Source organism: Cimex lectularius, unplaced genomic scaffold (assembly GCF_000648675.2).
Source record: "Cimex lectularius strain Harlan isolate CLEC.00 unplaced genomic scaffold, Clec_2.1 scaffold25, whole genome shotgun sequence".
NCBI lineage: Eukaryota > Metazoa > Arthropoda > Insecta > Hemiptera > Cimicidae > Cimex > Cimex lectularius.
In genome coordinates, this window is record NW_019392633.1 from 2,067,787 (window position 1) to 2,094,659 (window position 26,873).

The 26,873-nt window shown below is 35.9% G+C and overlaps 1 protein-coding gene across 6 annotated transcripts in view; it reads left to right on the forward strand.

Moving 5' to 3' along the window:
• LOC106668754 (fibronectin type-III domain-containing protein 3A) overlaps window positions 1-25,944 on the forward strand; it is a 190,604-nt gene extending 164,660 nt beyond the window's left edge. For 3 of the 6 annotated variants that reach the window (XM_024224980.1, XM_024224987.1, XM_024224984.1), the window contains exons 4-19: window positions 12,986-13,106; window positions 17,571-17,708; window positions 18,719-19,007; window positions 19,072-19,242; window positions 19,308-19,484; window positions 19,563-19,809; window positions 19,895-20,108; window positions 20,175-20,393; window positions 20,452-20,627; window positions 20,687-20,956; window positions 21,017-21,264; window positions 21,321-21,518; window positions 21,593-21,762; window positions 21,821-21,948; window positions 22,004-22,273; window positions 24,120-25,944. In XM_024224980.1, coding sequence (XP_024080748.1) covers window positions 12,986-13,106; window positions 17,571-17,708; window positions 18,719-19,007; window positions 19,072-19,242; window positions 19,308-19,484; window positions 19,563-19,809; window positions 19,895-20,108; window positions 20,175-20,393; window positions 20,452-20,627; window positions 20,687-20,956; window positions 21,017-21,264; window positions 21,321-21,518; window positions 21,593-21,762; window positions 21,821-21,948; window positions 22,004-22,273; window positions 24,120-24,230 — 3,147 coding nt within the window. In that variant the 3' untranslated portion in view covers window positions 24,231-25,944. Of the gene's footprint in view, window positions 1-7,453; window positions 7,561-12,787; window positions 12,920-12,985; window positions 13,107-17,570; window positions 17,709-18,718; window positions 19,008-19,071; window positions 19,243-19,307; window positions 19,485-19,562; window positions 19,810-19,894; window positions 20,109-20,174; window positions 20,394-20,451; window positions 20,628-20,686; window positions 20,957-21,016; window positions 21,265-21,320; window positions 21,519-21,592; window positions 21,763-21,820; window positions 21,949-22,003; window positions 22,274-24,119 lie in introns of those variants that run through there. The other 3 variants (XM_024224986.1, XM_024224989.1, XM_014397791.2) reach the window with 3 other exon arrangements.
• Window positions 25,945-26,873: the final 929 nt, after the last annotated feature.

Sequence of the window (26,873 nt, forward strand, 5' to 3'; positions counted from 1 at the left end):
AATCAGTACAAATTGTCCGGCAACCTACATCGGAATTACATCCCTATCTGGATATGATTGAAAAAAAAAAACCTAAACAAAATTCTACAGCATTGGCTATCCATTTTGAACACCAACACAATTTCCACTTCAACAATCCAAAAATATTAAACACAGAAAAAACAAACATAAACATAACTTTTTAGAAATGGTTTACATAAACAGAGCTAAACATAGCATCAGTTACAGAACAGACACTCAGCTCACTGTAAACTCAGCCGCAGCTACGCTAATATCATAAATCGAATTCGATATGAGTAACACATAAAATATAAAGTACAACATAAAAAACAATTATTACATTCCACACATCGATTTCTACATAGTCTACATCCCCAACAATTTATCCTTTCTTTCCCTAATAATCCTGAAAAGATAACTAAGGCCGAATGACAAGCTATTACCCTTTTTTCCCATTGTCGGTCCCTTTCACCTCAAAGAAGCTGATTCCTCGTAGAAAAATGAATTTCTATCTCTACTTCCTTCCCCACTCTTTCAAAATCAAACATATATAAACAAAAACATATTTATATCTTACTAACACTCACAACACGACACACAACCGTGACACATCTACACAGAAAACACACACTTTGAGTGAGTAAAATTACTTTGAATAAACCTAAATTTCTTTATTGTGTACATCATTGTAAATTCATTTTCACATCTTTAATTGTATTTGTATAATACAAACAATTTTTGTAAATCCCAGGCCCTGAAGATGATTTAAATAAAGATTGAAACCTTGGCACAATAACTAAAATATTATTATTCGGAAATCTTGAGATGCGGTCTGGCCTGATATAGGTTTCAGAAAAACATATTTTCTTTATCGTGACAACGTTTCGAACTTTATTGAGATCATCTTCAGGGCCTGGGATTTACAAACATTGTTTAAATTTAACAAAAACATTTAGGATGTGGAAAAAAGTGATTTTATACAATGCAAAAAATATTTTTTTATATTCATTTTATATCCACAAACACTTTGAGTGAGTAGAAATACTTTGATTGAATATTTAAAAAAAATATTTTTTTGCATTGTTTAAATTCACTTTTATCCACATCCTACATGTTTTTGGTAATGTTTAAACATTGTAAATCCCAGGCCCTGAAGATGATCTCAATAAAGATCGAAACGTTAGCACGATAAAGAAAATGTTTTTCTGAAACCTACATCACACCAGACCGCATCTCACGATTTCTGAATAATCATCGACTAACGGTCACTAATCACCACACAAAAAGAAAATATTTTTCTAAACCTACATCACACGATCTCCAAATAATCTTTTTTTTTTTAATTTTGATTATTCGAAGAAACATCGGTAATTTTGTCTAATATTTTAACCCAGCTCAGTATTAATTTGACTTTTTTTCTTGAAGAGAAAGGTTTTTAAATCGAGTGCCGTGTCTTCAGTCTGTGGTTGGGGGGCTGGATTTTCCCGATTGCGCCGGCTGAGTCGTGCCTCCTTCCGTCTTTGGCCGGAACACGCTCTCCACAATGGAAAGAAGAATGGACAGGGCCCGTCGTCCGTGATGAGGCATAAATCACGATAGCATTTTTCTACCGATCCGACTACCAGACGCACGGCGTCGATTAACACATAAATTCCAACCGGTTAATAATATTGGGTTGTCCAGAAAATAATGGAGGTTTTCTTGTTTTCTTTCAATTATCCCTCTATAGAATAAACTGTTTAAGTTCGATGGATTATTCTTTTGTACGAATGTTTTAATCCCCTTTCGAACAAAAATGTTTGTTTACCCTAATAGCATTTTGTTACTTCGAAATAAATCAGTAAGATATCAATGCGTGATTTTCAAGTAATTTCGAGTTTTAACATTGAACGTCGCAACAGTACCCAAACGGTCAGAAACATTAACAACGGCAGTGTAAATAAGAGTACGGTTCAGAGATGGTTTAAAAAATTTCGAGAGGAAGACATTAGCTTTGAAGACAGAAGGATTTCTTCTCTAGATGGTGATGTTCTGCGAGCTTTGTTCGAAGAAAGTCCTAGAAAGTTCGAGAACTTGCAGAGAATATTTCAGTTAACAAATCGACCATCGCTGACCAGCTTAAAGCAATTGTAAAGGTGAAAGAGAGCTTTGGAAGGTTCCTCATGCATTAAACGACCGCCAAAAAAAATCATCGTTATAAGTTTGCGCAATACTTCTATGCCGAAACAGAAACGAACGTTTTCTGGATAGAATTGTTACTTGTGATGAAAAGTGGATTCACTATGTTAACGCTCTACGCATTTGATTATCTTTGGGGGGGGGGGAGTCGCATTGTCTTCAGAAAGCTTGACACATGACCTCATCAGACGTTTAGTTTCTCAAATAGGAGCACATACCTCTGCTTACGAGTGGATAAGAGTTACTCTTAACCAGCGAAACCAGGTTTCCAGCTATACTCCCTAGATAGAGACTATAATCTATCTCCCTGAGTGTAGGGGCCCCTCTAACGGCAGAATGTCCGGATCCGCTCTGGCAGCTTTTTGTTAAAAGTGGAATTTCTAACCACCCCCTATAGGAACTCTGCCTTCGATAGAAAGCCAATAACGGCACCACCAAACAACAGGCTGAACTCTTAAGTACTCGCCAGGATTCTCACCACTAAACCACAAACCACAACTATACCATTCCCATGTAGCACGCTACAGGGCTTGGAACATTGCGCTACCCCCTAGTTAAGTTGGTTAGGCATTCTCCCCGCCTTTGCAGGCAGGACCTGGTATCCTAACCAATCTGTGCTACACATGAATACAGCTGTGCTTTAGTTCGCCACTCTCTCAATGCTACACCTCAAGGCTCTGGGTGGATAAAAGAGAGGTGAGAATGATCCAACGTCGAACGAATCGACCGCCATCCTGACAACCCCACTTCGAGAGAAAATTCCGAGATTGTGTGACTGCCCTACATACATCCCGGATTAAAAACTAATAATAATATCCCTAATCATCTTCAACGGTCTAGACAGTGGCTCGGCAAAGGAGAAGCTCCACCAAATACTACGCATCAAAAAATGGTGATGGTGACTCTTTGGTGGGCTTCTTTTGGGATGATTTACTAGAGCTTTTTGAATCCTGGAGAAACAATCTTGCAAAATTGAATGCACCATAAATTGGCATTATTGAAGCTAACTTTGCTCATTCGGAAAAGGCCGATTTTGTTACACGACAACGATCGGCACCAACCGATGCAGGATCTTGGTTATGAGGTTCTGCCTCATCCTCCCTATTCTCCAGACCGCTCGCCTACCTACTACAATTTTTTCAAACAAATCATAAAAATCTATTGATCAAAAATCATTAGAAAATGAGTTCACAAAATTTATTAATAATAAAGGCTCAAAAGTCTATTCAGAGGGTCTACAGAAGTTTCCATCAAGTTGGGAGAAGTGTATTGATAGTGATGGAGGGTTTTTTAATTTAAAAAAATTTACAATCATTTATTTAATTTTTTTATTTTATAACAGTAAACCTACATTATTTTGCGGATAGATGAGAAAAGCTAGATCCGGTGAATTCGTGACGCACACTGCAAAACGCTCGTTGTGCTGGACGTCGTGACCCGTGCGTCAACCGAGCCAAAGGAATCGAGTCCTTTAAAAAGGATAATCGCTCACCTTTGACACTTACCACAAGCATTTTTCCCGTCTCCTGTTCCACCCGACACTGTTTTACTACACAATAAATAATATAATAAAATTCATCTTTATTCAGTATACCGACAAAATTGTGTTAATTACCGATAGATCCTGCTAAACACAACTTTTCAACGTAAGCAATTGTAAAGGGGAAAAAATTCGCTCCTTAGATTCCTCACATTGCCTCATCCGTGGCCATGCCGTTGTTGTTAGCTTTCGGATGGGAGGTCGTCGCCCTGTCTTATGATAATAAAACGTACCTTGCTCTTTTCAACATCACGCATCGACATGACAGTACATAATCTTCGGTTGTTTCCAGGTTGACTTATTGTTAAAATAGGTTACTTAGGTGAACAGCCAAAAAACATCTAACCTACAAGGATAAGCTATATTATAAACCCGTAAAAAAATAGATAAATAAGCAGTAGTACACAGTTTCAACCACCGACATTACTTATCGGGTAATTCTGTTGTTAATTTATTTAGTTTTGTTTTAGCTAACGCTTACAGTTTAGCTTTACACCCTATTTCACTGTTTCATTATTTTACTTTGTGGTTTCTATATTTGTCAGGGTAGTAACCTTTTCCATGGCCATTGTCGTTTTAAGCCTTTATTGGCGGGTCAACGGGGTTTCTGGTAGAAGAAAGAGAGAGCTGTTTGGAGTGAACAGTACGCTTGCTGTGGAATATGTTTAATCGGAATTTGATCAATTTCAGCATTTGGTTAGAAACATCGAGATAGAAAGGTTATTGGACTTGGAGATCGAGTTAGGAAGTCCATCTGGTCTGATAGACTTAAAATGGTTAGGGATGGTTAAAACGTGCTTAAAAAATTAGCGTTCAGGTGATACAATATAGGTAACATTATTGTTAATATTAAGTAAAAATGACTTTTTAGACATGGGACGGTGGCCGATTGTTATGACGTCCGACTCGTATTTGCCTGGTTAAAAATCCGTGGTTTGAATCCCGGCGTAGCCCATGGTGTTTTATATTTGAAAATATATATGAAAAATGTATTCGTGGTTTGCCCCCTCGTCCTCGACACCCAGTGAGTAATTGGATGGTAAGCCTGTCAGTATGACAGATATCACTTTACACTGTTTCACCTTGTTTTGGAAAATTCTTAGGGAAAAGAAAAAATATTGGTTGATCGATTTTCCTAAGGAAATTATTTAATTGCGTTATTAAAGAATTACGCTTGAGTCAAAATTGACGGTCGAAAGCGGTTTTCTCTCCATTATCACATTTTGAACTTTCAAAAAAGAAAGGATAAGGCACGATCCGTCGCGTTCTTTCTCCAGGATTTAATTCTACAGGCGTGGATGGGTTTTACCTACGGAAATTCATCGGTTAAAAAGAAGACGCCTTCTGGCGGACATTCACTGCAAATTCTTCACGGTGCAAAGCCAACTATTGTTTCGTGAATAAGATTCGTTACAGTCCCCTGCTTCAATACGTAGAAGAGCCACATTGATCATCCAAAGCAAATCCACAGCTCCGGCCTACTTACAGGCAAAATAATTAAAACGATACACTACAAAGGGACTATGTTCGTTCCTTAGAAGGTCCTGTCGTTTTTCAATCATTTTTCGTTTTATTTTATTTTTTTAAGTTGGAGTTCATGGGGATTATACCACCCTTTTCTCATTCTTCGCGGCAAATATTTTATCTGTTGTTGTTACTGGCATTGTTAAATTTCCAAGTGTAAAAATGATCTATATGTGATCTGAACGATAAAAACACGTGAATGGAAGGTTTAGCACGACGGAGCTTTAGACTGACAAGGGCTTTAATTTGATTTACATTGGCCACCCTCGCATCCCTGGTAATTCAACGTGTCGGATAACCTTTTTTTCCAACAAATTTAACCCCTGGGATGTTTCTTCCATCGGGCTGGCATTGTCAGCAACCGAATTGCATTTGCTTTTGTCTTCAGAAAACCTACGGTTTAAAAAGTGTTGGACTGAACTGAACAAATTACATATTAGTAAATTTTAATTTTTAAATATATGCACTGTAATTTAAGCAATTCGCTCATCTTTACAATTTAAGAAAATAGGTAATTCAATTGAAATCGTTCATGAGTTTACAACATTGTTTTAATTTTTACTATAAATAAATCGTGTGAAGGTTCTTATGTATCATCATCATGGAGAGGTAAAATGGTTATTACTGAAAAATTAAAACAATAATAAAAATAACAACAAGTGTTTACCACACATGCTGAAAAGCCATTAACTATCTAGAGTATGAAAAAAAATGTCAGGTGGTCTTCATTTTTCAATATATTAGGTTGTTTAAATTTGTTTAGTTATTAGTCTCCTATCTTCTAAACCTTGCATATAACTTTTTCCAATCAATTGACCTTTTTTTAATTTCCAATTCAAAATGCCTTTTTTACTTTCAAGTTAACCATTTTTAATTGAAAATTAACTGTTTTGTACTTTAAAATTACCCGTTTTTATATTTTCAAATTAACCAGTTTTAATTCCAAATTGATCTTTTTTTGCTTTGAAATTAACTTTTTTAAATTTCTAATTTACCTTAATTAATTTCAATTATCAATCCTTTTTGAATTCAAAATGACCTTTTTTTTTACTATCGAGTTAACCTTTTTTAACTTCAAATTAACTTTTTTATATTTCTAATTGACCTTTTTACTTTCAGATTAACGCATTTTTATTTAAAATTAACGTTTTTACCTTCAACTTAACCGTTTTTAATTTCAAATTGACCTTTTTACGTTAATATTAACCATTTTAAATTTCAAATTAGCCCTTTTTATCTTAAAATTATCCCTTTTTAATTAGAAATTAACTTTTTATTTCAAAATTAACCCTTTTTAATTTCTAATTAACATTTTTTACCTTCAAATTAGCTGTTTTACCTTAAAATTATCCATTTTTAATTTCACATTAACTCTTTCTTTAAAACGCAAAAACCTAGTAGGTAAGCAGGTAAAATAAAATTACTTCATTTGAAAAAAAAAAAAAAATCATTGGTTTCACAGTTTTGAATATAGAATTAAATTTTAATTTTAATTGTAATTAATTGTCTTTGTCTTCTAAGAACTCAATTATTTCATATTTAAAAAAATTCAAATAGGCGGGATTTTATTTAGATGTTTATACATTTCACACTAACCCTTTTTTTAATAGTGTAAGACAAAGTTTCTATGATATTAAAAAAAAATGAATTTGCAATTAAAAAGAGATAATTTCGTGCGAAAAGGGGTTAAAATGAGGGGGGAAAGCAATATACAGTTTGCTAATATCTGCCAGTTCCGGATTTGGCAACGCGAACAATTTTACTTTGTCATTGATATTTTTCATTCAGTCCTGATTTTTGTGCTTCATGAAAAAACCTGTCAGGTGATCTTCATCCTTCCATACATCAGGTTTTATAAATTTGTTTAGTTGTTAAGTCTAGTGTCTATTTATTGAAATATCGGTTACAGTCTCCGCTTACATGCATATCACGAGTTTTGGGTTTTTGTTTAGTTGGTTAAATTTATTCTCAACTATTGTTTTTATCATGACAGTTAATTTTTATCTTTTAATTAAAATATAATGTAGTAGATTAATTGATTAGATAATGTTTCGTCCTTGGATTGCCGAAAGGTCTGTTTGACTACAGTTGTACAAAAAAGGGATTTTCGCCGTTTCCCGACATTGGCGATATTCATCGACTCCTGATTTCCGGTAATCGGGATAATCTTTCTTTAAAAGCTGGTGGGAGTCGATTTGAGCGCAACCTGTTCGCAATTCCACGTCCGACCCGTGCGTGCAACGTGGCCGGGGGATTCCTGCGGGAGCCAGCTTGTAAAAATGACTCGACGTGGCATGGGACGAACAGAAAACGACGAGGTACGTTTCATATTCCCCTGTTGATTTCTAACCAGCTGGACGGCTGTTTGTATTTTTCTGTAACCCTTTAAGCGCGTGTCCGACGGTTTTCTGCGTTCAGCTGACGCCACCCGTATTTATCAAAAGTCCGCAAACAAAAACAGTGCGCGAACTGCAGACAATTCCTCAATTACTTTAAGGAGGCACTTCATATTTTAGTTTACTAGTGTTTCCTGACGAGACATACATGTGAAAGTCGTCTGAGCTTCAGAGAATATTTTCATCGAGAGTGGCTGGCTTATAATTTAAAGCCTTTGGGGACACTTTATCATTTAGACAAGAAGAACAACGGAAAATCCCCGTATTGAGTGTAAAAAACTGTTTTTTCCTACAATCTTCCATTAGGAAATCCTTGATTGCATGATTGTTTGTATTTTGTTATCGTCAAATTTGTTGTACCAATTGGGTTTTGAACTTATATCAAATATATGAAAAACTTTACAGAACAATCAACTTAACAAGAAAGACGCACAAAAGAATAATTATGGTCGACAGTTTCGAATAGACCTATGCGAATAAACCACACAAGTTATTCACTCCAGGATACTTTTCAAGCAATGGCATTTCCCGTTCCGTTTATAACAAAATCGTTTACAATTTTTTTTAATTCAATCGTTTTGAAATTTCGTTTAAATCCACCAAAAATACGTTAACAAAAACTTTATATATATATTTGCTGCGGATTTGCACTTTCACTTTCTTTTGTTTATGTAATTCTACTTCTTGATTTATGTAGCAAGCATCAAGTACCATCGTTTACGTTCGTGTACAAGAGTCATTGTCAGTTAACATGCACAAATAACATTTTATTCAGAGACGAATATTGTGTAACATCAACTGGACAGATGAATGTCTAGAGGGGAAACATTGCACCATAAACGTTGATAAGTGAAGTTTAATGTACAACGCTTTCCCTGAAAATTGCTATTGATTCAAGTTTAATTAAAGCTTTTAACGATATTGGCTTTCCTTCACATTATGAAGAAAGGTGGGATTGAGATGGGAAGTTAGTGTCCGAGTGGATCGAAGTCACGATAGCTCAAGTGGTTGAGTAGCGGCGTATCAAGCCGAAGGTTGTGGGTTCGAATCCCGCTCGTGACGCTGCCTTTTTTTACCTCAACTAAAAACTTTAATTAATTGAAAGATATTAATTGGTCAAGCGGACCACGAAAACTAGCGAATTATGAAGAAGGAATATAGTTCATTGAAGGCAAAATTCCTATTGACAGAAAAAAAGTACTATTTCTCAGTTTTCTGTTGGAAAAATAAAAGTGTAAATTTTAGGAGAGAGGGTTTCTCTCCATACGCTTTCATTAAATTAACATTGACGTTGCTTCTTTTTCCACGACGGGGAAAAAACCGCAAACGAAGTGCACCCAAGAGCCTTTCGTTTCGAAATGAAAGCAGAAGACAGACATCCGCGCTCGACTGTGCCCCGGAGAATAAGAAAAGTGGATCGTTTTGCGGCATTTTTACTTATTTTCTGCTTTCTTCCGATATAGAAAATCGCTTCTGAATTGAGATCGATATCGCGTTTTAAACCGTTTTTCCCCCAGGTCGGGTAGGGGAAACAGTTTTAGCACGCACGAAGGCTCGGGATTCAGGGGAAGAACGTTTACTTACGGCCTTAACGAAAATACGGTCTTATCTAGAAATACAGAACAATAAATTTATCGGACTCTGGGTTCGGCCCAACGGTAATCTCTTCGCGGGAATAAAAATAATTCCAGGAGGAAAGCTACTTTTAAGTGGGTTTGTGGAAGTGCATTTCTGAGCAGTTGTGTCACCGCCTCCCCACGACGACGAGTAACCCAACGTCAGTGCATCGATGCACATTCTGACTTTCACCAGCATTTGGAACGAAGAAAAGACATTACTAACATTGCCCCAAACTTTTCTGTGTTTAATTTGTTACAAACACCTTTAATTACTCTACCGTGATAACTGTATTTGACAAACAAGCGTATGTAAATATTTACAAATAGTGATAATACTGTGGGAAGTTAGAGGCGGACAAACAGGCTGAGGTCGCTGGCCCTCTGCGTGTTTTTACTTCCCTTTCTGGTCTTTGACACGTATTTTTCAGCGTGCATTTAAGCGTCTCGATCTGGAATTGAACCTGCTTTTTTGATATGAAAACAGTCAATATCCTAAAATGCTTGTCTTTCATTGTACCTCGGGATGCCATTTACAGAATAAACAGGCAATACATACCACAAACATAGAAGTCTTGTCACATTCCCTCATTGAGAGTACTCGATATTCCTCGGGGGTTGAACCTACTCCATTCACGCTAATAAATTCCCTTTACTCTACAGACGTCACATACTCACCCCAGTGTACTCGATATTCCTCGGAGTTAGGTTAAACAACTTCCTTTCACGCTAATAAATCACATTCATTCTAATCAATTAACATGAAAACCTGATACAAACAGAAGTCTAGTCACATGAATGCCGTTTTGCTGTGTGCAATTTGATAGTTGTTTTAAATAGTCTTAATTAGTATTTTTTGATCCAAACCTTGCGCTGTTTGTCTTTTAAAAGCGTTTTCAACGGAATCCCGGTTATCGGTCATTATACCGCCTAATTGCAGGTGCTATATGCCTTCCTCTAGCAGTAATTGTGTTTAACTTGTTTTATTTAGGCCGGCAAATAGTGCACGGTGCAGTTACATTTATATATTCTTTGTTTTTGATTAATTACACTCTCGACACGACACGCAAGAATGGCACAATTACACAGAAGATAAACACTTTGAGGCCTGATGATGATCTCAATAAAGATCGAAACGTTGGCACGATATGTTTTTCTGAAACCTACATCATACCAGACCGCATCTCACGATTTCTAAATAAATAACGATTAACGGTCACCAATCACCACACATTAATTACACTGTTGATATTATTGATGCTGTGTTGTTACTCTGACAAATAGATCTCACTCAAATTTATTAAATGATAATAAGACATTTTATAACTAGTCGGAATCCTTTGTTTGATTGCACTGTGAATGAAATGATGGCACAACTTGAATTTATTTTGAAAATTTATATACACAAACGTAATTCATTTTAATTCATTAAATTCACTAATTTCGTGGTTCGCTTGACCAATTAATACTTTACAATTAATTAAGGTTTTTAGTTGAGATGAAAAAAAGTTAATGGCACGAGAGGCGTATATATAGCCGAAGGTCGTGGGTTCGAATCCCTCTCGTGCCATTAACTTTTTTTCATCTCAACTAAAAACCTTAATTAATTGTAAAGTATTAATTGCACAAACGTAATGTTTATTTTGATCTGATGTTAAATGAAGTTTGAAAATTGAGTTTCCACTGTGTTCAGAATTTAAGAAAATTTGTTCAGAATTCACGAAAAGTTTTCTTTTTAGTGCAATTTGAAAGTTCGGTTTTACGTGAATGTCAGACACAGGCTGTTCGGTTACTCGTGTTACAAACTTTGCCAGTGATTCTGCATTCAAAATGGAGCCAAAAAGTCTTAATTAACAATGGTCCGAATCTCAACAGTTTCGGAGTTGTCCCCCTTTTATGGAGTTTTTAAGATTTCACGATCAAGCTTCATATAAACAATGATAACTACAAAACTGAAAAGTTTTGGACAAATCTGTTGATACCACTGAAAACTACATTCAATTTCCAACAAGATGTGATCAATTATAAACTTGTAAACGTTGGTAAAATAAGCGTTTAGAAGCCAGAACATTGAAAAAAAAAAATTATTTCAAAGTGAAAAACTTACTGTGGTGATTCTAAACTACTATTTCCAAACATTGACACCAGCAAATTTCAAAAAAGCTTATACCATTTAATATCCTTTTAGGGTATAATTGCTTTTTTAATTACTTTTTTCTAAGATGAAGAAGTTGATGAATGACAGGAAAAACCGTGGTTGATGGATTGGTAAGACGGAAAGATTAACAATAATAAAAAATAAAAAACTTAAGGAAATTTGTAATGAATGAACTAAAAGCGTTTTGTCTATTTTATTCCGGGGTGTAATAATCCTATAATCTATAAGTTGCTGTCGTGTTGTTAAATAAGTATGCAAGTTTCGGTTCCAAATTACATTTAAAAAATTCATTCAAAATTTCCTTTCCTTCATCAATTTCTTCATCTTTGAAAAAAGTAATTAAAAAGGCAATTACACCACTAAAAAGGATATTAAATGGTGTACGCTTTTTTGAAATTTGCTGGTATCAATGTTTGGAAATAGTAGTTTAGAATCACCATAGTAAGTTTTTCAACTTCGAAATTATTTTTTCAAAGTTCTGGCTACTAAACGCTTACTTCACCAACGTTTCCAAGTTTATAATTGATCACATCTTGTTGGAAATTTAATGTAGTTTTTAGTGGTATCAACGGATTTGTCCAAAACCTTTTAGTTTTGTAGTAATCATTGTTTATTTCAAGCATGGCCGTAAAATCTTAAAAAATCCATAAAAGGAGAATAACTCCGAAACTGTTGAGATTCGGACCATAGTTAATTAGGACTTTATGGTTCCATTTTGAGTGTAGAATTTACTGGCAAAGTTTTAACACCAGTAGCCGAACACCCTATAATCGGTGAACAATCAATCTAAAAAGACGGTTCCATGTTTCAGTTCTATAAATGTATATCATATAGAATACGTAATTTTGTACAAACAATTTTCTATTATGCTAATACTGAAATTCTGCAGAGATCACTACACAAAAGAGAAAAATCTTCTTCTTTTTCTTCTTTTTTTTTATGAGGGTTCGCGACAGCAGAGGTCACATAAACCCTCAGGGTGCCGGTGTTTTTGCAAAAAAAGCCCATTTGTAAGTATGTCGGGTTCGAATGCAGGGCCGCTGGATTCGAACCCGAGACCTTTACCTTACAGTGATGAGCGCCGTGTCAACGCCTAAACCGTTGCGGCCACCGACGCCTCATGAGAAAAAATCTAAGAAGCTTTTCAGAAAATGTACGCCTATGGTTTGTTTTGAAAAGAATTCCATTTGTTTTGAAAAGAATTCCATTTGCAAAACATAGTAAATTGTTCTTCCCATTATTTATTACGAAGCTTATACAGCGCTAAATGGTGTTTTCTCAACTTGTTCATTTATTATTTTATTTTGGTAGCGGAAAAGTCGTTTTCCTTAAATATAGAAATTTATCAGCTGCTGCAATCGTTAAAAAACCCAACACATCTCAATGAGTCAATTAAATTACAACAGAGAATTATAGAGTGTTCCTTCTGAAGTAAAGATAAAATCTCATATGAAGCGTTGGAAAACGACAAGTGGTCGACCCCAGGAGATTAATTCTTGAAATGCTAGTTGGTCACTTCCTTATTTGTTTTTCAGTATAAAACAGCCTATTTGACGAATTTTTGTGTTTTCAGGGCGCTGGAAACCCCAGCGGTTCGAACCAGCCCCAGGGCTTCTACCCGGGAGCGATGCCCCACGGCTACCACTCGTTCAGCCCTCTTCCCGCCGGAGTTCTCGGTCACGGACCCCCTCAAGGTACGTATCAAAATAGCGACACGATACTGAAAAAGGGTTGTTTCCGTGTGGGAGTACTTCACCGAAACTGGGATTCGGCTCCCTACACATTTCCTCCTACACGGCCACGCCCTCGACCTTTTCATTTATCCCTGTTCACCCTGGAAACGGCCGTATTTATCCGCACCCACGCGCCGCAGGGAGACCCCTCGCCCTGTTCCCGTTGTGCGAACTTGTTTCCAATTTTACGGTTATGATTTCAGATCTGAGAAATCGAGCATTTTTTTCAGATATTGACCGTTCTACTCCGACCATCGACTGATTGAAGTGGTTGTTTTTTAATCTTGTAAATTCCACAGATATTTTCATTTCATTCGATAATCCTCTAATGGGTCGAGTACCCGAATCGTGCGTAAATTCGGCCCCGTAACCCTTCAACTCCTTCGCCCCGTATCCTGGCCTAATGTCTTTATCTGCATCTCCCGGCCGTTAGAAACTCAATTTTACACTCATTACCCTTCATCTGCTACATAATAAATCAATTCTGTCTCGTTCGTACAGCCTTCTACACGTTTTCTAATGCATATTGTTAATTTAAAGATCCTCGTTTTCTGCTGCTGATAACAAAAGTAATTGTCTTAACCACTGCATCGTTAGACGCAGAAAAAACATTAATATCGAATAACTTAACCCCTGACTGTGTGTTTGACAGTTAACCTCCACGACCGATCCGATAGTAAAGCTGTTATGTTCTTTTTGCCCTTTCCTTTTAAAATAGGCCAAAATCTAAAAGAAAGTCTCAGCAATGGCATAAAAATCGTCAAGACATGAAAATCTACATTTCTGTTTCAATTAGTTGGTCACATTTGATGGAAGAGAGAACAGGGCGTTGTCCTCCCGAGTTGTTAAGTAATGCATTCAGCAAAACCACACTACACCTTATTATTTATATTAGTCGTATTTTACTAATCCGCATGGAAACAGTTAATAAATATCGTATTCATTAAAAACAAAAAAATCAGCTTGATCGAAGCCCTATCCTGGAAACCTCACATTACCCAAATCACCCGTTGTTTCTCTACTCTACGCCAAGCAAGTCATCTTTTCCCAACCATCACCCGCAAACCCCTGTTCTCCTTCCTTGTGCTTCCCCATTTCGATTGTTTGTTTGATCTTCGGTGGTCTCACCAGCGAGTTTGTTAGCAGATTCAAGAAAATCATAAACTGCCAACCCAAAGAGATTTCATGTGTCTAATAGATGTGATTTGAACTGGCTGTACCCCTCCTATCGCATTCTGAGCTTTCTTGGCTCCTTCCTCTATCAAACAATTGTTTCCCATTCGCCTTTCTACATTTATAACCTATAATCTATCTAATCTAGTCTTTTATTATGTACCTGTATGTTTTTATGCCTAATTATATATGATTATAAATATGCATTCATGAATGCATTTGCTAAGGGCATCTTCCGGCAGACGGAATTTCCTTACCTATCCTTATTTATATATTTATTTTTATTTCTTCTCGTAAAAGTAATACATAAGTTCAGTAAACTTTATTATTATTATTCACGAGCACTCTGGTTCAAAGTATGGTCTTGAAAAAGAAAGTAAATTCAGTTGTTACTGGCATGCTTTCGACCATCGGCATGCTTTGGGCGCTCTCAACAGGACACCCAATAATGACTCATCTACCCAGAAAACAAGTTTGGTACAGTGTTAGCTTTGTCTTGCAGAATGTAATATATATTTTTTATATTGCGACATTTCTTCTAAAGGTCTACAAGATGACCCTGCGGTTTGGTCATTCCCCCGATCGCGTTGATCTGTGTAATCGGTTGTCTTCTGATTTCAGAATTCTCTACCTTGGTGTAAAATCAGGATGATCTGAAACGATCTAAGTGCAAATTCAGGAATAAAAAATTCATTAAAAATTTTAGGGACAAATAATAACCTTAGGTTTTAATAAAAGATAATAGAGTACGGTGAATAGGTATTGTAGACCGCTTGGGACAATAACGATCCAACAATAAGTCTTAAATAGTAATCTTGCCTCCGGTTTACTCGTGTTTCATTCTTGCAGGAGACAAAGTCGACGAGGCGAAGACCCGAAGAGGAGGACATTAAGCTCCCACGCGTCACAACGAACAATCACTTAATCAGGCAGTTTTAATTAACGTTGAATTGAACGTCAACAGATTCTAATGACAGCCGAGCGGCGCCGCTTCTCCGATTGACCTACCTGCCCGTTTCTTTGTCCTGTCCTATCGGTCTTCCCAGGGGTCTAATCGATAAACATCATCATAAGACGTGGCAATAAATCATTTCCATAATCCTTGTGCAGTGCAAAGCAATTTAGACGACAATGTTATTTTGGCCATAAGATTTAATTTTTATGCACTGTACACTTTTAGGCTTTTATGATAAAAAAATAACCATAAACAGTACCTAAAGTGTTGCTGTTGTGGCTACTGCCGTCTGCCACATCTTTGATTGCACCAGAAGGAGAAACCAAAAGTAAAATCGATCTAACGAAGGATCCAGGTGCTACAAATATGAAGTTCTGATAACTGTAACAAATACCATTCATGCATGATTCATTAGGAATTTACATCCATAAACTAAATGTTAATTCTCCAACGAGAAACCTTCTACCTTTTAACTTCTTTTCACGCTCCCAAGATTATTACTGCAGGATATTTGAATGGTTACACCGTTCAAGTTGGGCTAAAGGTGCAACAAGTTATTTCAGCCTCTAACGCATGCAGTTTTAACCTAAGCATATACATATCAATAAATGCGAGCTTTCTTATCTGCATACCTTGCTTTCAAGTAGGATGATGATATACTAGATATTCGTCCATCACCCTTGACACATACAATCAACTTACGGTCGTTGGGGTACTCGATATTCCTACATCCACCCTCTTATACAACACACATTCACGCGTATAAATACGTTTTCCCTGAAACTTTAAAACATTTATCACCAAATGTAGTATATATGCAACAATAGGATTACTTGCAATACACAAAGGATTTATAAATACAGAATTAACCAACTGTTTTCTTAATTTAAAAAAAAAAAATCGAAATAGGCGATCCAAAGATTCGCTGCCGTACTCGAGCACAATTCTCATCGGGTGGCATTTCTACTCGCTCCCTATGTAGAACCAAGGAATGACATCCTTCAGTTAAGTGAGACACATTGAGCAAACTTTCTCTGCCGGACATATACGCGGGCTTTGGCCCAAAAGTAAGTGACCTTGTGTCAACCCCGTATGGCCAATTCTGAGTCCTTCTTCCGTGATTTAGGCCTCTTTCATAAGAGGATGATTCAACTAGTTGAAAGGACGGGCATCAGCAGTGTAGTCCTTTGAAACCTCCCGAAACCCTTCAAACGCAGTCAGCTCGTCCGCCTAGGTCAACAAGTGCACTAACGTCTCAGCCCCACTGGTTTGCTCAGCTCAAAACACACTAGTCTGCATTCTTCTTTCACAGCAGTCGCCTAGTTGAGTCAACTGAATTCACTACAGAAAGCGTTCCTACTTCAAATTTCAACGTGGAAGTGTTATTGAAGACATTCGTTTTAATCCCGCGATGTGGGACAAGGTGTAATGAATTTTGAGTTAAAATAAAAGAAGCGAAGCTTGGAGAGAAGTGGCACGAAATGTCATCTCGATTTCAACAGGAGTGCTTTCTCGGGTTCTAACGTCCTGATGAACTCTCGTTGGCCTGGTGTGAAACCTTGCCGAGAAAAGTCTTCACATGTCAGAAACTAGTTGTGAGTCCACCCAGCAACTCAGTTGAATCAACTAAAACAGCTTTGTGTGAAACTAGCCTCTGTGAGCTACTTATCGACCGAGCTCTTGATAAGCAAGAACTCGGATGACCCAGTCCCCTGACGCTGCCACCTTTTCTTTACCATATTAGTAAGGTACTCTCGCACATGTAGAGTGAAGAAAAAAATGACTCACTGATCTGGATATACATAAAAAATTTAATGATCGGTCCTTTTGTACATTTTTGGAGTATGTAATTTAAACTGCACGGTCGGTGAAATGAAACTCGACTAGACGCGTTTCAGCATTTATCATCCTGTCTTTCTCAGAGTCGGTTTCGACTCAGTCTGTAATCAGAAAAGACGCACAATAACAATTAAGGTGAAGCCGACAGGAACGCTACAGAAAATTCCCCTTTACTATTTCGTCACTGTTTATGAAAGAAGAGTGACATTTCCTCGGCCGTTACTCATTGGTTCAGGACGCTTTCTCCCATACGGCACGTCTTTAACGTCTTTTCAAAGTGCGCAATAAAAGACTAGACTTTGTCGTGAACTTTGCAGACTTCCTACTTTGGAGACGGTCACTTCTTTTACAATAGGAACAACACACATTTCACGATCCGGACTGTCGAAAATAGCCCTGCTGATATGGTGAAAATGTCACGCCTCCCGACTTATGTTATTTTTACCATTCTGTTTCAGGACACTCGCCCCCTCCGCATAGCTTCCATAAAGACGAGAGAAGCCAGAAGCAATACAATAAGCTAAAAAAGAAGTTGGAAGCTAAGCAGCTAAGAGAGCATCCCCTTAACACCACCCCGCCGCTATCGCCGAGAAAAGGTAATTGCCACTGCCGCAGTCTTTGTTTTTCTTACTTCTTTCTTACAGCTAATCCCTACACTGTTAACTATAGTTGTTATCTTTTTAATAATTAAAGATAATATAATTAATAATAATAGCATTTCTAGTTGAAAATTTAAACATTTTTATTTTTCCACATCCTAAATGTATTTGTTAAATGTAAACAACGTTTGTAAATCCCAGGCCATGAAGATGATCTCAATAAAGATCGAAACGTTGGCACGATAAAGAAAATGTTTTTCTGAAACCTACATCACACCAGACCGCATCTCACGATTTCTGAATAATTTTTATTTTTCTTCATTTTTACATTTTGCTATTTCATATGTCCCTTTATTGTTGGTGTGAAGATATTTTACATTTCCCACCGGGTCAATATGATAGCCCGTGTCTAAACTTCTGACATCATTCACATGTTTAAATTAGAAATGATAAATAGAAATGTCATGTTTACATTGTCAAGGAGAGCAAAGTCAGCAAAGGTCATAAATTTAGTTTAAAATTATGCCAAGCATGTTGTTTGGTACTTTTTCCATGCGTCCTGCATTCAAGTACAATTGATCCGTTTGTTACTTGAAAAACAATGAATGGCTTTTAACTGGATAATTTGACAATTTAAAAAGGTGGCTCTTGCCTGTGCCATTTTTAAAAGTTTACAAATTCCTAGAGTGAATTTCATAAAGCAAGGGAAAGTTGAAATGTCAAGGTTTTCGATAAAAGTCCATTTTGTACTGCAATTTCTTAATGGGTGATTGGAAACTTCAGCAACTCAAGAAAGATCTTGCCACGGATTGGCATTTAATTAATTATCAGATTGGCTGAATTGAAAATTTAGAACTTTGTGATAGCTAAAATAAAAGTGTCAATACACTTTTGTGCATTTCAAAAACTTGTTAAACTATTCATCAGCTCTAATTATACTACTAAATAAAGCTAATCTTCAACGAAAATATATCTTAAATTCATTTTGGATTATTGTTTAATTTTAGAGCTTAATGGAAACAGTAGGAAAGGTGTGAGTAGCGTCGGAACGTCTGAAGATGGGGAGGAGAGTTCGAGTCTGCAGGATGAGGAAGAAGACGTGAACTTGCTCACAGAACTGCTAGGGAACATCAACGTTCCCCAAGTAAGTGAAGTAATGAGCAGAACTGCGTTAGTGCAATGGAGTGCACCGAAAGTGGACAACCCACAAGGATTGAACTACGAAGTTTTGCTGAGCGATAGATGTAAAGAAGGGAAGTACAAGTCCATTTATTCTGGAGCTGCTCTCTCCTGCCGGTGAGTTTTTAAAACATTTTCACACAATAAAACTCACAAACGATATATAATTTTGTTTTTTTAGTATTGAAGACTTAAAACCTGGTACTGAATATTTAGTCTGTGTTAGCGCTAGACTGGATAACGTTGTTGGCTGCGCAAGTGAGCCAACACTTTTTACAACACCCCCTTGTAAGCCAGATCCTCCTCCTGCACCGAAATTATCTGGACGAAATCGACATTCCCTCACGCTCAAGTATATATTACTATTTTAATATTTCTGATCATGAAATGGCCCTACAAAACTAATTCTTGTAACAGGTGGTTAGCTGCTAAGGACAATGGATCACCAATTGAGCGTTATATCATTGAAAGTGAATTGAATGGAAACTGGACTGAAATTTCCCAAAGCAAAAATAAACAGACTGTTATTTCTAAATTACAACCGGCCACATCATACACATTCAGAATAGCTGCTATTAACCAATTTGGCAAAAGGTAATATTAAAAATTAAATCAAAACCACTGCGTCATTTGAAAAACATTGTAAATAATAATAATGTTTTATGTTTTTAGTGACTATTCCCCATCAGTGGAATATCACACCTGTGATAGCCCTCCACCCCAACCTCTTCCTGTTACTCTCACCCATTCTACACCGACAACTTTGACCCTCCAATGGCAAGCAAGGCCTCAAGATGATGAATTCACCCTTCAAATGGAAGACCCAGATTCAGATCATGGATACTTGGCTGCTTATAGCGGAAAAGAGACATCGTACACCTGTCATGGCCTTAAGAAAAACTCACTTTATAAATTTAGGGTAAGTATTAGAGTAGTATTTCCAATTAATATTATCAGGTTCTTGTGGAATAATATTTTCATACATTTATTCGCTTATTTCACAGTTAAAATCCCAGAATGAGGATGGGGTATCTAGATGGTCCGAGGAAGCTTTTTTTAGCACCCTTCCAGGCCGGCCAGGGCCTCCGGGACGTCCTCAACAGGATGGAAAAATGCACGGGCAAAGGTGTAAGCTGAAATGGGAGCCACCTTATGATAAAGGCGGTTCCACAATCACCAATTATACCTTAGAGATTTCCAAAATTAAAGATGGAGCAGGTGACGTAATTCGTTCTGACATTTGGGAACTTCAAAGAAATGTCTAATTTTTCGTTTTGTTTTTAGAATTCAAAACCGCCTATAGAGGGGCATTGCCTGCCTGCACCATTGAACGCCTTGAACCTGGATCAAAACACAGTGTTAGAGTTTGCTGTGAAGGACCTGGTGGAGTGAGTGATTTTTCGGAGGTGGCGATCATAACCACTGATCCAATTTGTCCTGGACAGTGCCAGCCTCCGAGACTTCATGGCAAGCCAAAACCACACAGCATCCATATTAAATGGAGTAAGGACGAAATATTTTTAATAAATATTGGTTAATTCTAATATTAATTGTTTTTCAGACTATCCCGAATCGGATGGTGGCAGTCCGATTACAGAAATGGAAGTAGCTATGTGCAAGAGAGTCGAGGGCAATGAAGAATTGGTCACAGCTTATAAAGGAAAGGAGACTGAATGTATTGTTAATGATTTGTGTCCAGCTCAAAATTATGCCCTGACCGTACGGGCAATAAACAAAGTAAGCCAAATCGTTAATGTACGCAGAGGAGATATTTCATTATAACAATTTCATTCCAGGTTGGTAGGGGTCCTTGGTCTAATCCACTGAAAGTTACCTCTGGTAACTCAACTCCTTCTCGTCCTTCGGCTCCAAATCTGTCTCTATCGCCTGGTGCAGTCTCCTGTTCTTGGACAGCGCCCGATCACAATGGAAGCCCTATCACCCAGTATATTCTGCAGATGACTACTCCTCCTTGTGAAAACTACACATCTGTCTTTAGCGGACTATCTACCCAATGTGATGTAAAATTGGTCCCTCCTGCGACACTTTGTGTATTTAGATTACAGGTATTTGATTGTTTACATTCTTCCTAATGCGATTATTCACTGTTCATCTTTGGGTTTTAGGCTGTGAACAGTTTAGGCAGTAGCAGCTGGTCGGAATTGAGCACCATCATGACAAGTCCAAGTTCTCCTGGATCCGTAACCGGTTTGAAAAGCACGGCAACTCCAACCAGTATTTCCCTCAGCTGGGGTTTGCCAGTATCGAACGGTGACCCTGTAACCCACTACATTGTAGATACTGGTGACAGTTCTACAACAGTTACAGAAACCAATTGTGTTATTGAAAACCTTTCTCCTGCAACAACTTACAGGTTTGTGGTTTTAGAAGGAAAAATAGAAAATAAATATAATTGTGCTTTCTTTCCAGGATAAGAGTGCGTGGAGTGAATGGTGTCGGTCCCGGATCTGTTTCCAGTCTAAGGGTCTCGACCCTCCCACTTCCTCCTCAACCTCCACAACTTTCGTGCACGACAGTGGGTCACAACTACCTGAAGCTCCGTTGGGGCTTGCCAAACTCAAATGTCAACAACTATACATTTACAGTTGCGATGACTTCCCCATCAAGGTGATCGGATTAATTGGTCAAATTTTCATGTATAATTCCATTGTAATCTCTACTAAATTAATTATTAATTCTAGCCGAAGGACAGTCGTTTATGAAGGCACAAATACTATTTGTAAGGTGTCGCGGCTTCAGGAACAGACATCTTACAATTTTACCATCACATCGGCTAACACAACTGGGAAAGGGCCTGAAAGCGAAGTGTACACCTTTACAACATGCATAGCACCACCACCTTATGTTAAAGGTCAGTACTGGCTAAACCTTAATTTCAGAACAGAATATAAAATACTTTATCACTGCAGGACTCAAAGCAACAAATGTAAGCCACCGAAGTTGTACTGTAGAATGGGCACCATTGAGACCACAGGGTAACGATAGCATAGAATACACAGTTCAATGCGCCCGTTTAAGAGAACAAGTCTTCAAACAGGTAACATTCATTAAAAACAACAACAGAACATATTGCTATATCAAACTTTTTTTAGGTTTATCATGGAAGAGATCCACACTGTGACGTCAAGGATCTAGATGCCGGAGCCGAATACCTATTTAGAGTCTGTGCTGTAAGGCAAAGCCCAAAAGGACCGGTCGAAGGATCTTACTGTCAAAACATCAACGTTTCAACACCTCCCATCCACCATGAAAACCCACCTCAGCACTGTGTGAGAACTCACAATCACCAGGTAAATCTTACCTTTAAGAGGAGGAAGAACAAACAAGACGCCATCTCGAAACCAGTGGATGTAAATGAGGGGGTCAGCAAAACAAAGATATTTATAGTTACATTTAGTACACATATAGAACAACAGTTTATACATTCTATCCCACAGATAATCTTGAAATTTGATCTATGAAAGACAAAAACAGTAAAACCTCCATTATCCAGGGTTCGATTATTATTACCGAAGTCATTCCAGAACAACGCACCTTTTGTAGACAACCCCCAGTTTCGAAACTTATAGGGTGTTGGAGGTATTTTTGGAATTGAATCGGTGTCAAAAGCCTTTACTTTACTCCTTCACTTTAGTACTGCTTTGTCATGTTACTGTGAAGATAATTTTTCAATTCGATCTTTTCTGAATTTTTTGAATGATTTTTGGAAAGAAAAAATTTAATCAATTTTTTTTACAATAAGTACATATTAATGTACGCATGCATTCTTAATTCACCTTGTAATTAACACGTTTAAAAAAATCCATTCTCTGTGGTTTTCGATTTTTCCGTAGACCCTTGCCCGTCATTACCCCGGATAATGGAGGTTTTACTGTAGTTTAATTTTATGTAGAGATTTGTGTTTGTATAATTAAAAGTACAATTTAAGTTTATTTCTTTTCATTAATCTGTTAGATAGATTTTAATTCTAAATTTTAGTTATGATAACTGTTAGGCCCTGCTGGAGTGCAATATATGATAAGACAAATGATGCGATAAGCAATTGACACCGTATCACGTACTACATGAATTCCTTACATAAGCAACTAAACCACTGCCAGCATAATCGTGATGCAATGCCAATTATTATCGACGGTATTGGATGGGGCGACACAGCTTTCAATTGCTTCGGGTGACAGAATGGCACGACTCGTCAGTGAATCATGACAGCTCAACAAGACGATATCCCTGTTGCTATTTCTTTTGTAATAATAGTTTCATGTTTATGGAACTAACTTTGAAAGGTGGAGGAAAATAGCAGAAAAGCTGAAGCTGAAAATATTTGACCAGTTGTCCAACTACTGCAACTTTTTGTTTTCCAGATTCAAGGGAAACATCCTGTGGCTCCTGTCTGGGTCTGTGACACCCTTCAACATTCTTATTTATTTCACGAACTATATAATTATTGCAGAGATATATTTACTTCCTTATTTTGTATGATTGTTTAAACTAAGTTTTTTGTTATTACTTTACCAACAAGATTCTAGAAAATTTGCCTCTTAAAAGTTACTTCTTTTAATTCCAACTTCAGAAAACACTGGTCAATATTTTTTTTCTAATTCTGCTATATTTTGGGTTAATTCGGTCATTAGAAATTGGTTTATTACCTAGTTTGGTTTTGGCTTTTTCCAAGAATGGTTTCAAATTTGAGTTGGCTCAGACTGGGGTGTAGGACTAAGACATAATTTTTTTAACAGATGAACCCATATACGCCTTTCTCCTATCTCGCAATCCAACTCTTATATTTTCAAGATATTGGACTCGTGGCAGTTCGAGCCTAAATTCTGCTAGCCAATCTTTAAACAGCAAAATCTATGCCTCTGTGTCAACGAGGAGTTAATTAATTCCAAGGCTGTTTCCCAGTTTGGTACAGGGTACATCTGCATGATTACCCTTTCGGATCTACAGCCTTTTTTGTATGGTTGTTTAAACAAAGTTTTTTATTCTTTCTTATTGTAAGATGTCTAGCTAACAATGGTGTCAAGTATCAATGTGCTTGGTATATTATGTAGTTATAAGTCAATATACTTTTCAACACTTATATAAGTAAATATCAAAATGACATAAATAAATTATAATCACCTTCACACATTTTTTAACCTCATTCTTACATGCTTTCTGTATATCATTTAACTCGATTTTTATTTTAACATGTTGTGTATTTTTCAGGCTGGTGGCAATAGACCTCTAACTGACCAACAATGGGCTGGAATCATCCTCTCGGTTTTTATTGTCCTCGCTGTTCTTGTAGCAATAATAATTGCACACTCCATATATTAAGATTATTTTCCCTTATAATTATAATTTTTAATATTATCAAAATATTTTAAAAAAAGAAAAAAAAAGGCACTCGGCATATCTTTGTATGTGGTGTACCAAATGTGATTGTCTTTCTTTACTGCCCTAGAAATCAATATTTGACTGCTGAAGGAAACAAAATGAAATAAGTAGCAGAAAATTGTTGATATTTTACGCAATAATTGTGTTTTTTTGACATTGCAAACCATCCCTTTTAAGAAATATATATATACGATAAAGATAGTAAAAAGATGTCTATATTGAAAATTAATTGGAATAAAAACCTAAAAAAAATCCCAACCAAGAAGCATATTTTGTGCGCACAGATGAACTTATATACTAAAGAGAGTTATTTTTTATAAAGCTTATTCCTTGCAGTATTTAAATTGGTCAGCAGTGTTGAAAACACTATAAAGAAAATTATATATAAATATAACTATATGTAATATATATATCTTATAGGAAATTATTTACAGATGGGTATATGAATTTATTTAAAAAAAAAAAAGTTTTGTATGTATATATTATATATAGATATAATCTCTCTTATTTTTTTAGTGTCTTATATGTATATATATTTTGTTATATATACATATATGTATGACCTACTTATTGTTTACATTTATAAAGTGTACATTATTGAAGTTAACGAAAGTATCGTGTCTTTTGAAATATACATATTTAATTATTTATTTTGTTATTAAAATATTTGACGGATTTTATGTATATTCAGATATTGCTCAGCCAGTTAACGTGTCAATTTACTTGCAGTTAGTGAATTTTTTGCGAGAATGGTTAAGACTGCAAAAGTTTGTATTGTGGGAATTGCATGCATGAGCTCGCTCTTTAATCGTGGCCAATCTTTTCTTCTAATAAGATTAAACTAAAAGCAGAAAAAAAAAATATAATGCAGATTCATTTGTAATGTAATTGTATAATAACAAGAACATTTTTTTGTTAATGCTAAATGATCACGTTATAAGTGGGATGCTTAGACAAATCTATCTCTTTAAATTAATGGCCTCTTCTCTTTGATCTGTTTATAGGTTAATCAGACAAAGATGTTTTATTGTATCGATAATTTGTTTGTTCTCATATGAGCTTGAAAAAAAAAACCCCAAATGTATGGATCCCATCATACTGATATCTTTGTGAAGCTAAAGACTGTGCAATATTACGGTGCTCGAAGCTTTGATAGTTACCCTGGTTTCTTCCAGAATTTTTAATTTGGTATACCAACTTTAGCTCCGCATTAAAAGGTGCATAAGAGAAAAATATCCGAGAATCATACGTTATTAACACTTTTTTAAATTAATTGTTGTAAATATTTATATTTATTCTATATTTTATCAATTGTTATATTTTTGATTTATATTGTTTTTGAAATTTTTAATATTAAAATTATACATCCTTTCACTATCGGCCCAAAACAAATTTTGCCTTGTGCACCTTTTAGTTTTTCCAATTATTTTTTGTACGAAAATTTGATGTAAGTTGATAGCGATTGTTGATAAATATTCTTAACTGTTCCATTCCTTATGTTATTATTATTATTATTTTCTCAAAACCGTATTGTCATGACTGTTGGTGCATTTTTCTTTTATAATGTTAACCTATTAGATTAATTGTTACTGTTGTATGAAATATCAATTAAAATTAACATGAATTGTTAAGATTTTAGGTGCAGTCATGAAAAGATATATACAAATATATATCAAAAATTCTATAGGATCTAATAAAATAATTATATGCATATAATATATATTGAAAATAATTAATTACATGCTATATATTTTATGTATGTCGATTATCTATATTATTAAAGTTTCCACAGTAATTGTTTTTTTGTTTTTTCTACCACCAAGAAACCAAGAAGAGCCAATAAATTATGTATGACGTTTTAATAACGATACTTTTACTGAGTTTAATGTAAATATATCATTATCTTCATTTTAAAATGAATGGAATAATTTAGACAACCTTCATCAAAAACTAAAATCATTGACTAAAATAAGACAAAAGGATCAAAATTGAGCGTTTACTACATTAGGGGACAAGGTACATCAGGACAGGAAAATCCTCAATTGGCAGATGTGCGTTGTAAAAAACAAACTCCAGGGTGGACACCTTTCATTCAAGTATTTGAAATTTAAAACTTACACTATATAGTAAATTAAAGTTTTATAAATTAGCCACTCCATTCCTTACTAGTGATGTAGGGGGATATCACTGTGAAAACAAGCATTTTATTGATGTACTTAACTTTATATATTTATTTTGAATAATGGTTTATTAGCGCCTTATTATAAGGTGCTAATAAAGCATTATTCAAAATAAATATTTAATAGAAACCTTAGCATGAAACAATTTACTTAACTCTATGTAAAAAAATCTAGAACACAAAAATCAAATTGGGCAGAATGAAATGAATAGTTATTTAAAACTCTTATCCAATTTCAAAAGTAATAATTTGAACATGAATGATTGATTAATGAATTAATTGGAAAAATGAGATTGTTTTAGCCTGCACAATTTGGATATGTTCATTTTAATTTTTGATAGCTGAAGATGGATGTCCGGTTCAGTATCTGGACAGCTTTGGTATTTAGTTATGGTAGCTGTACA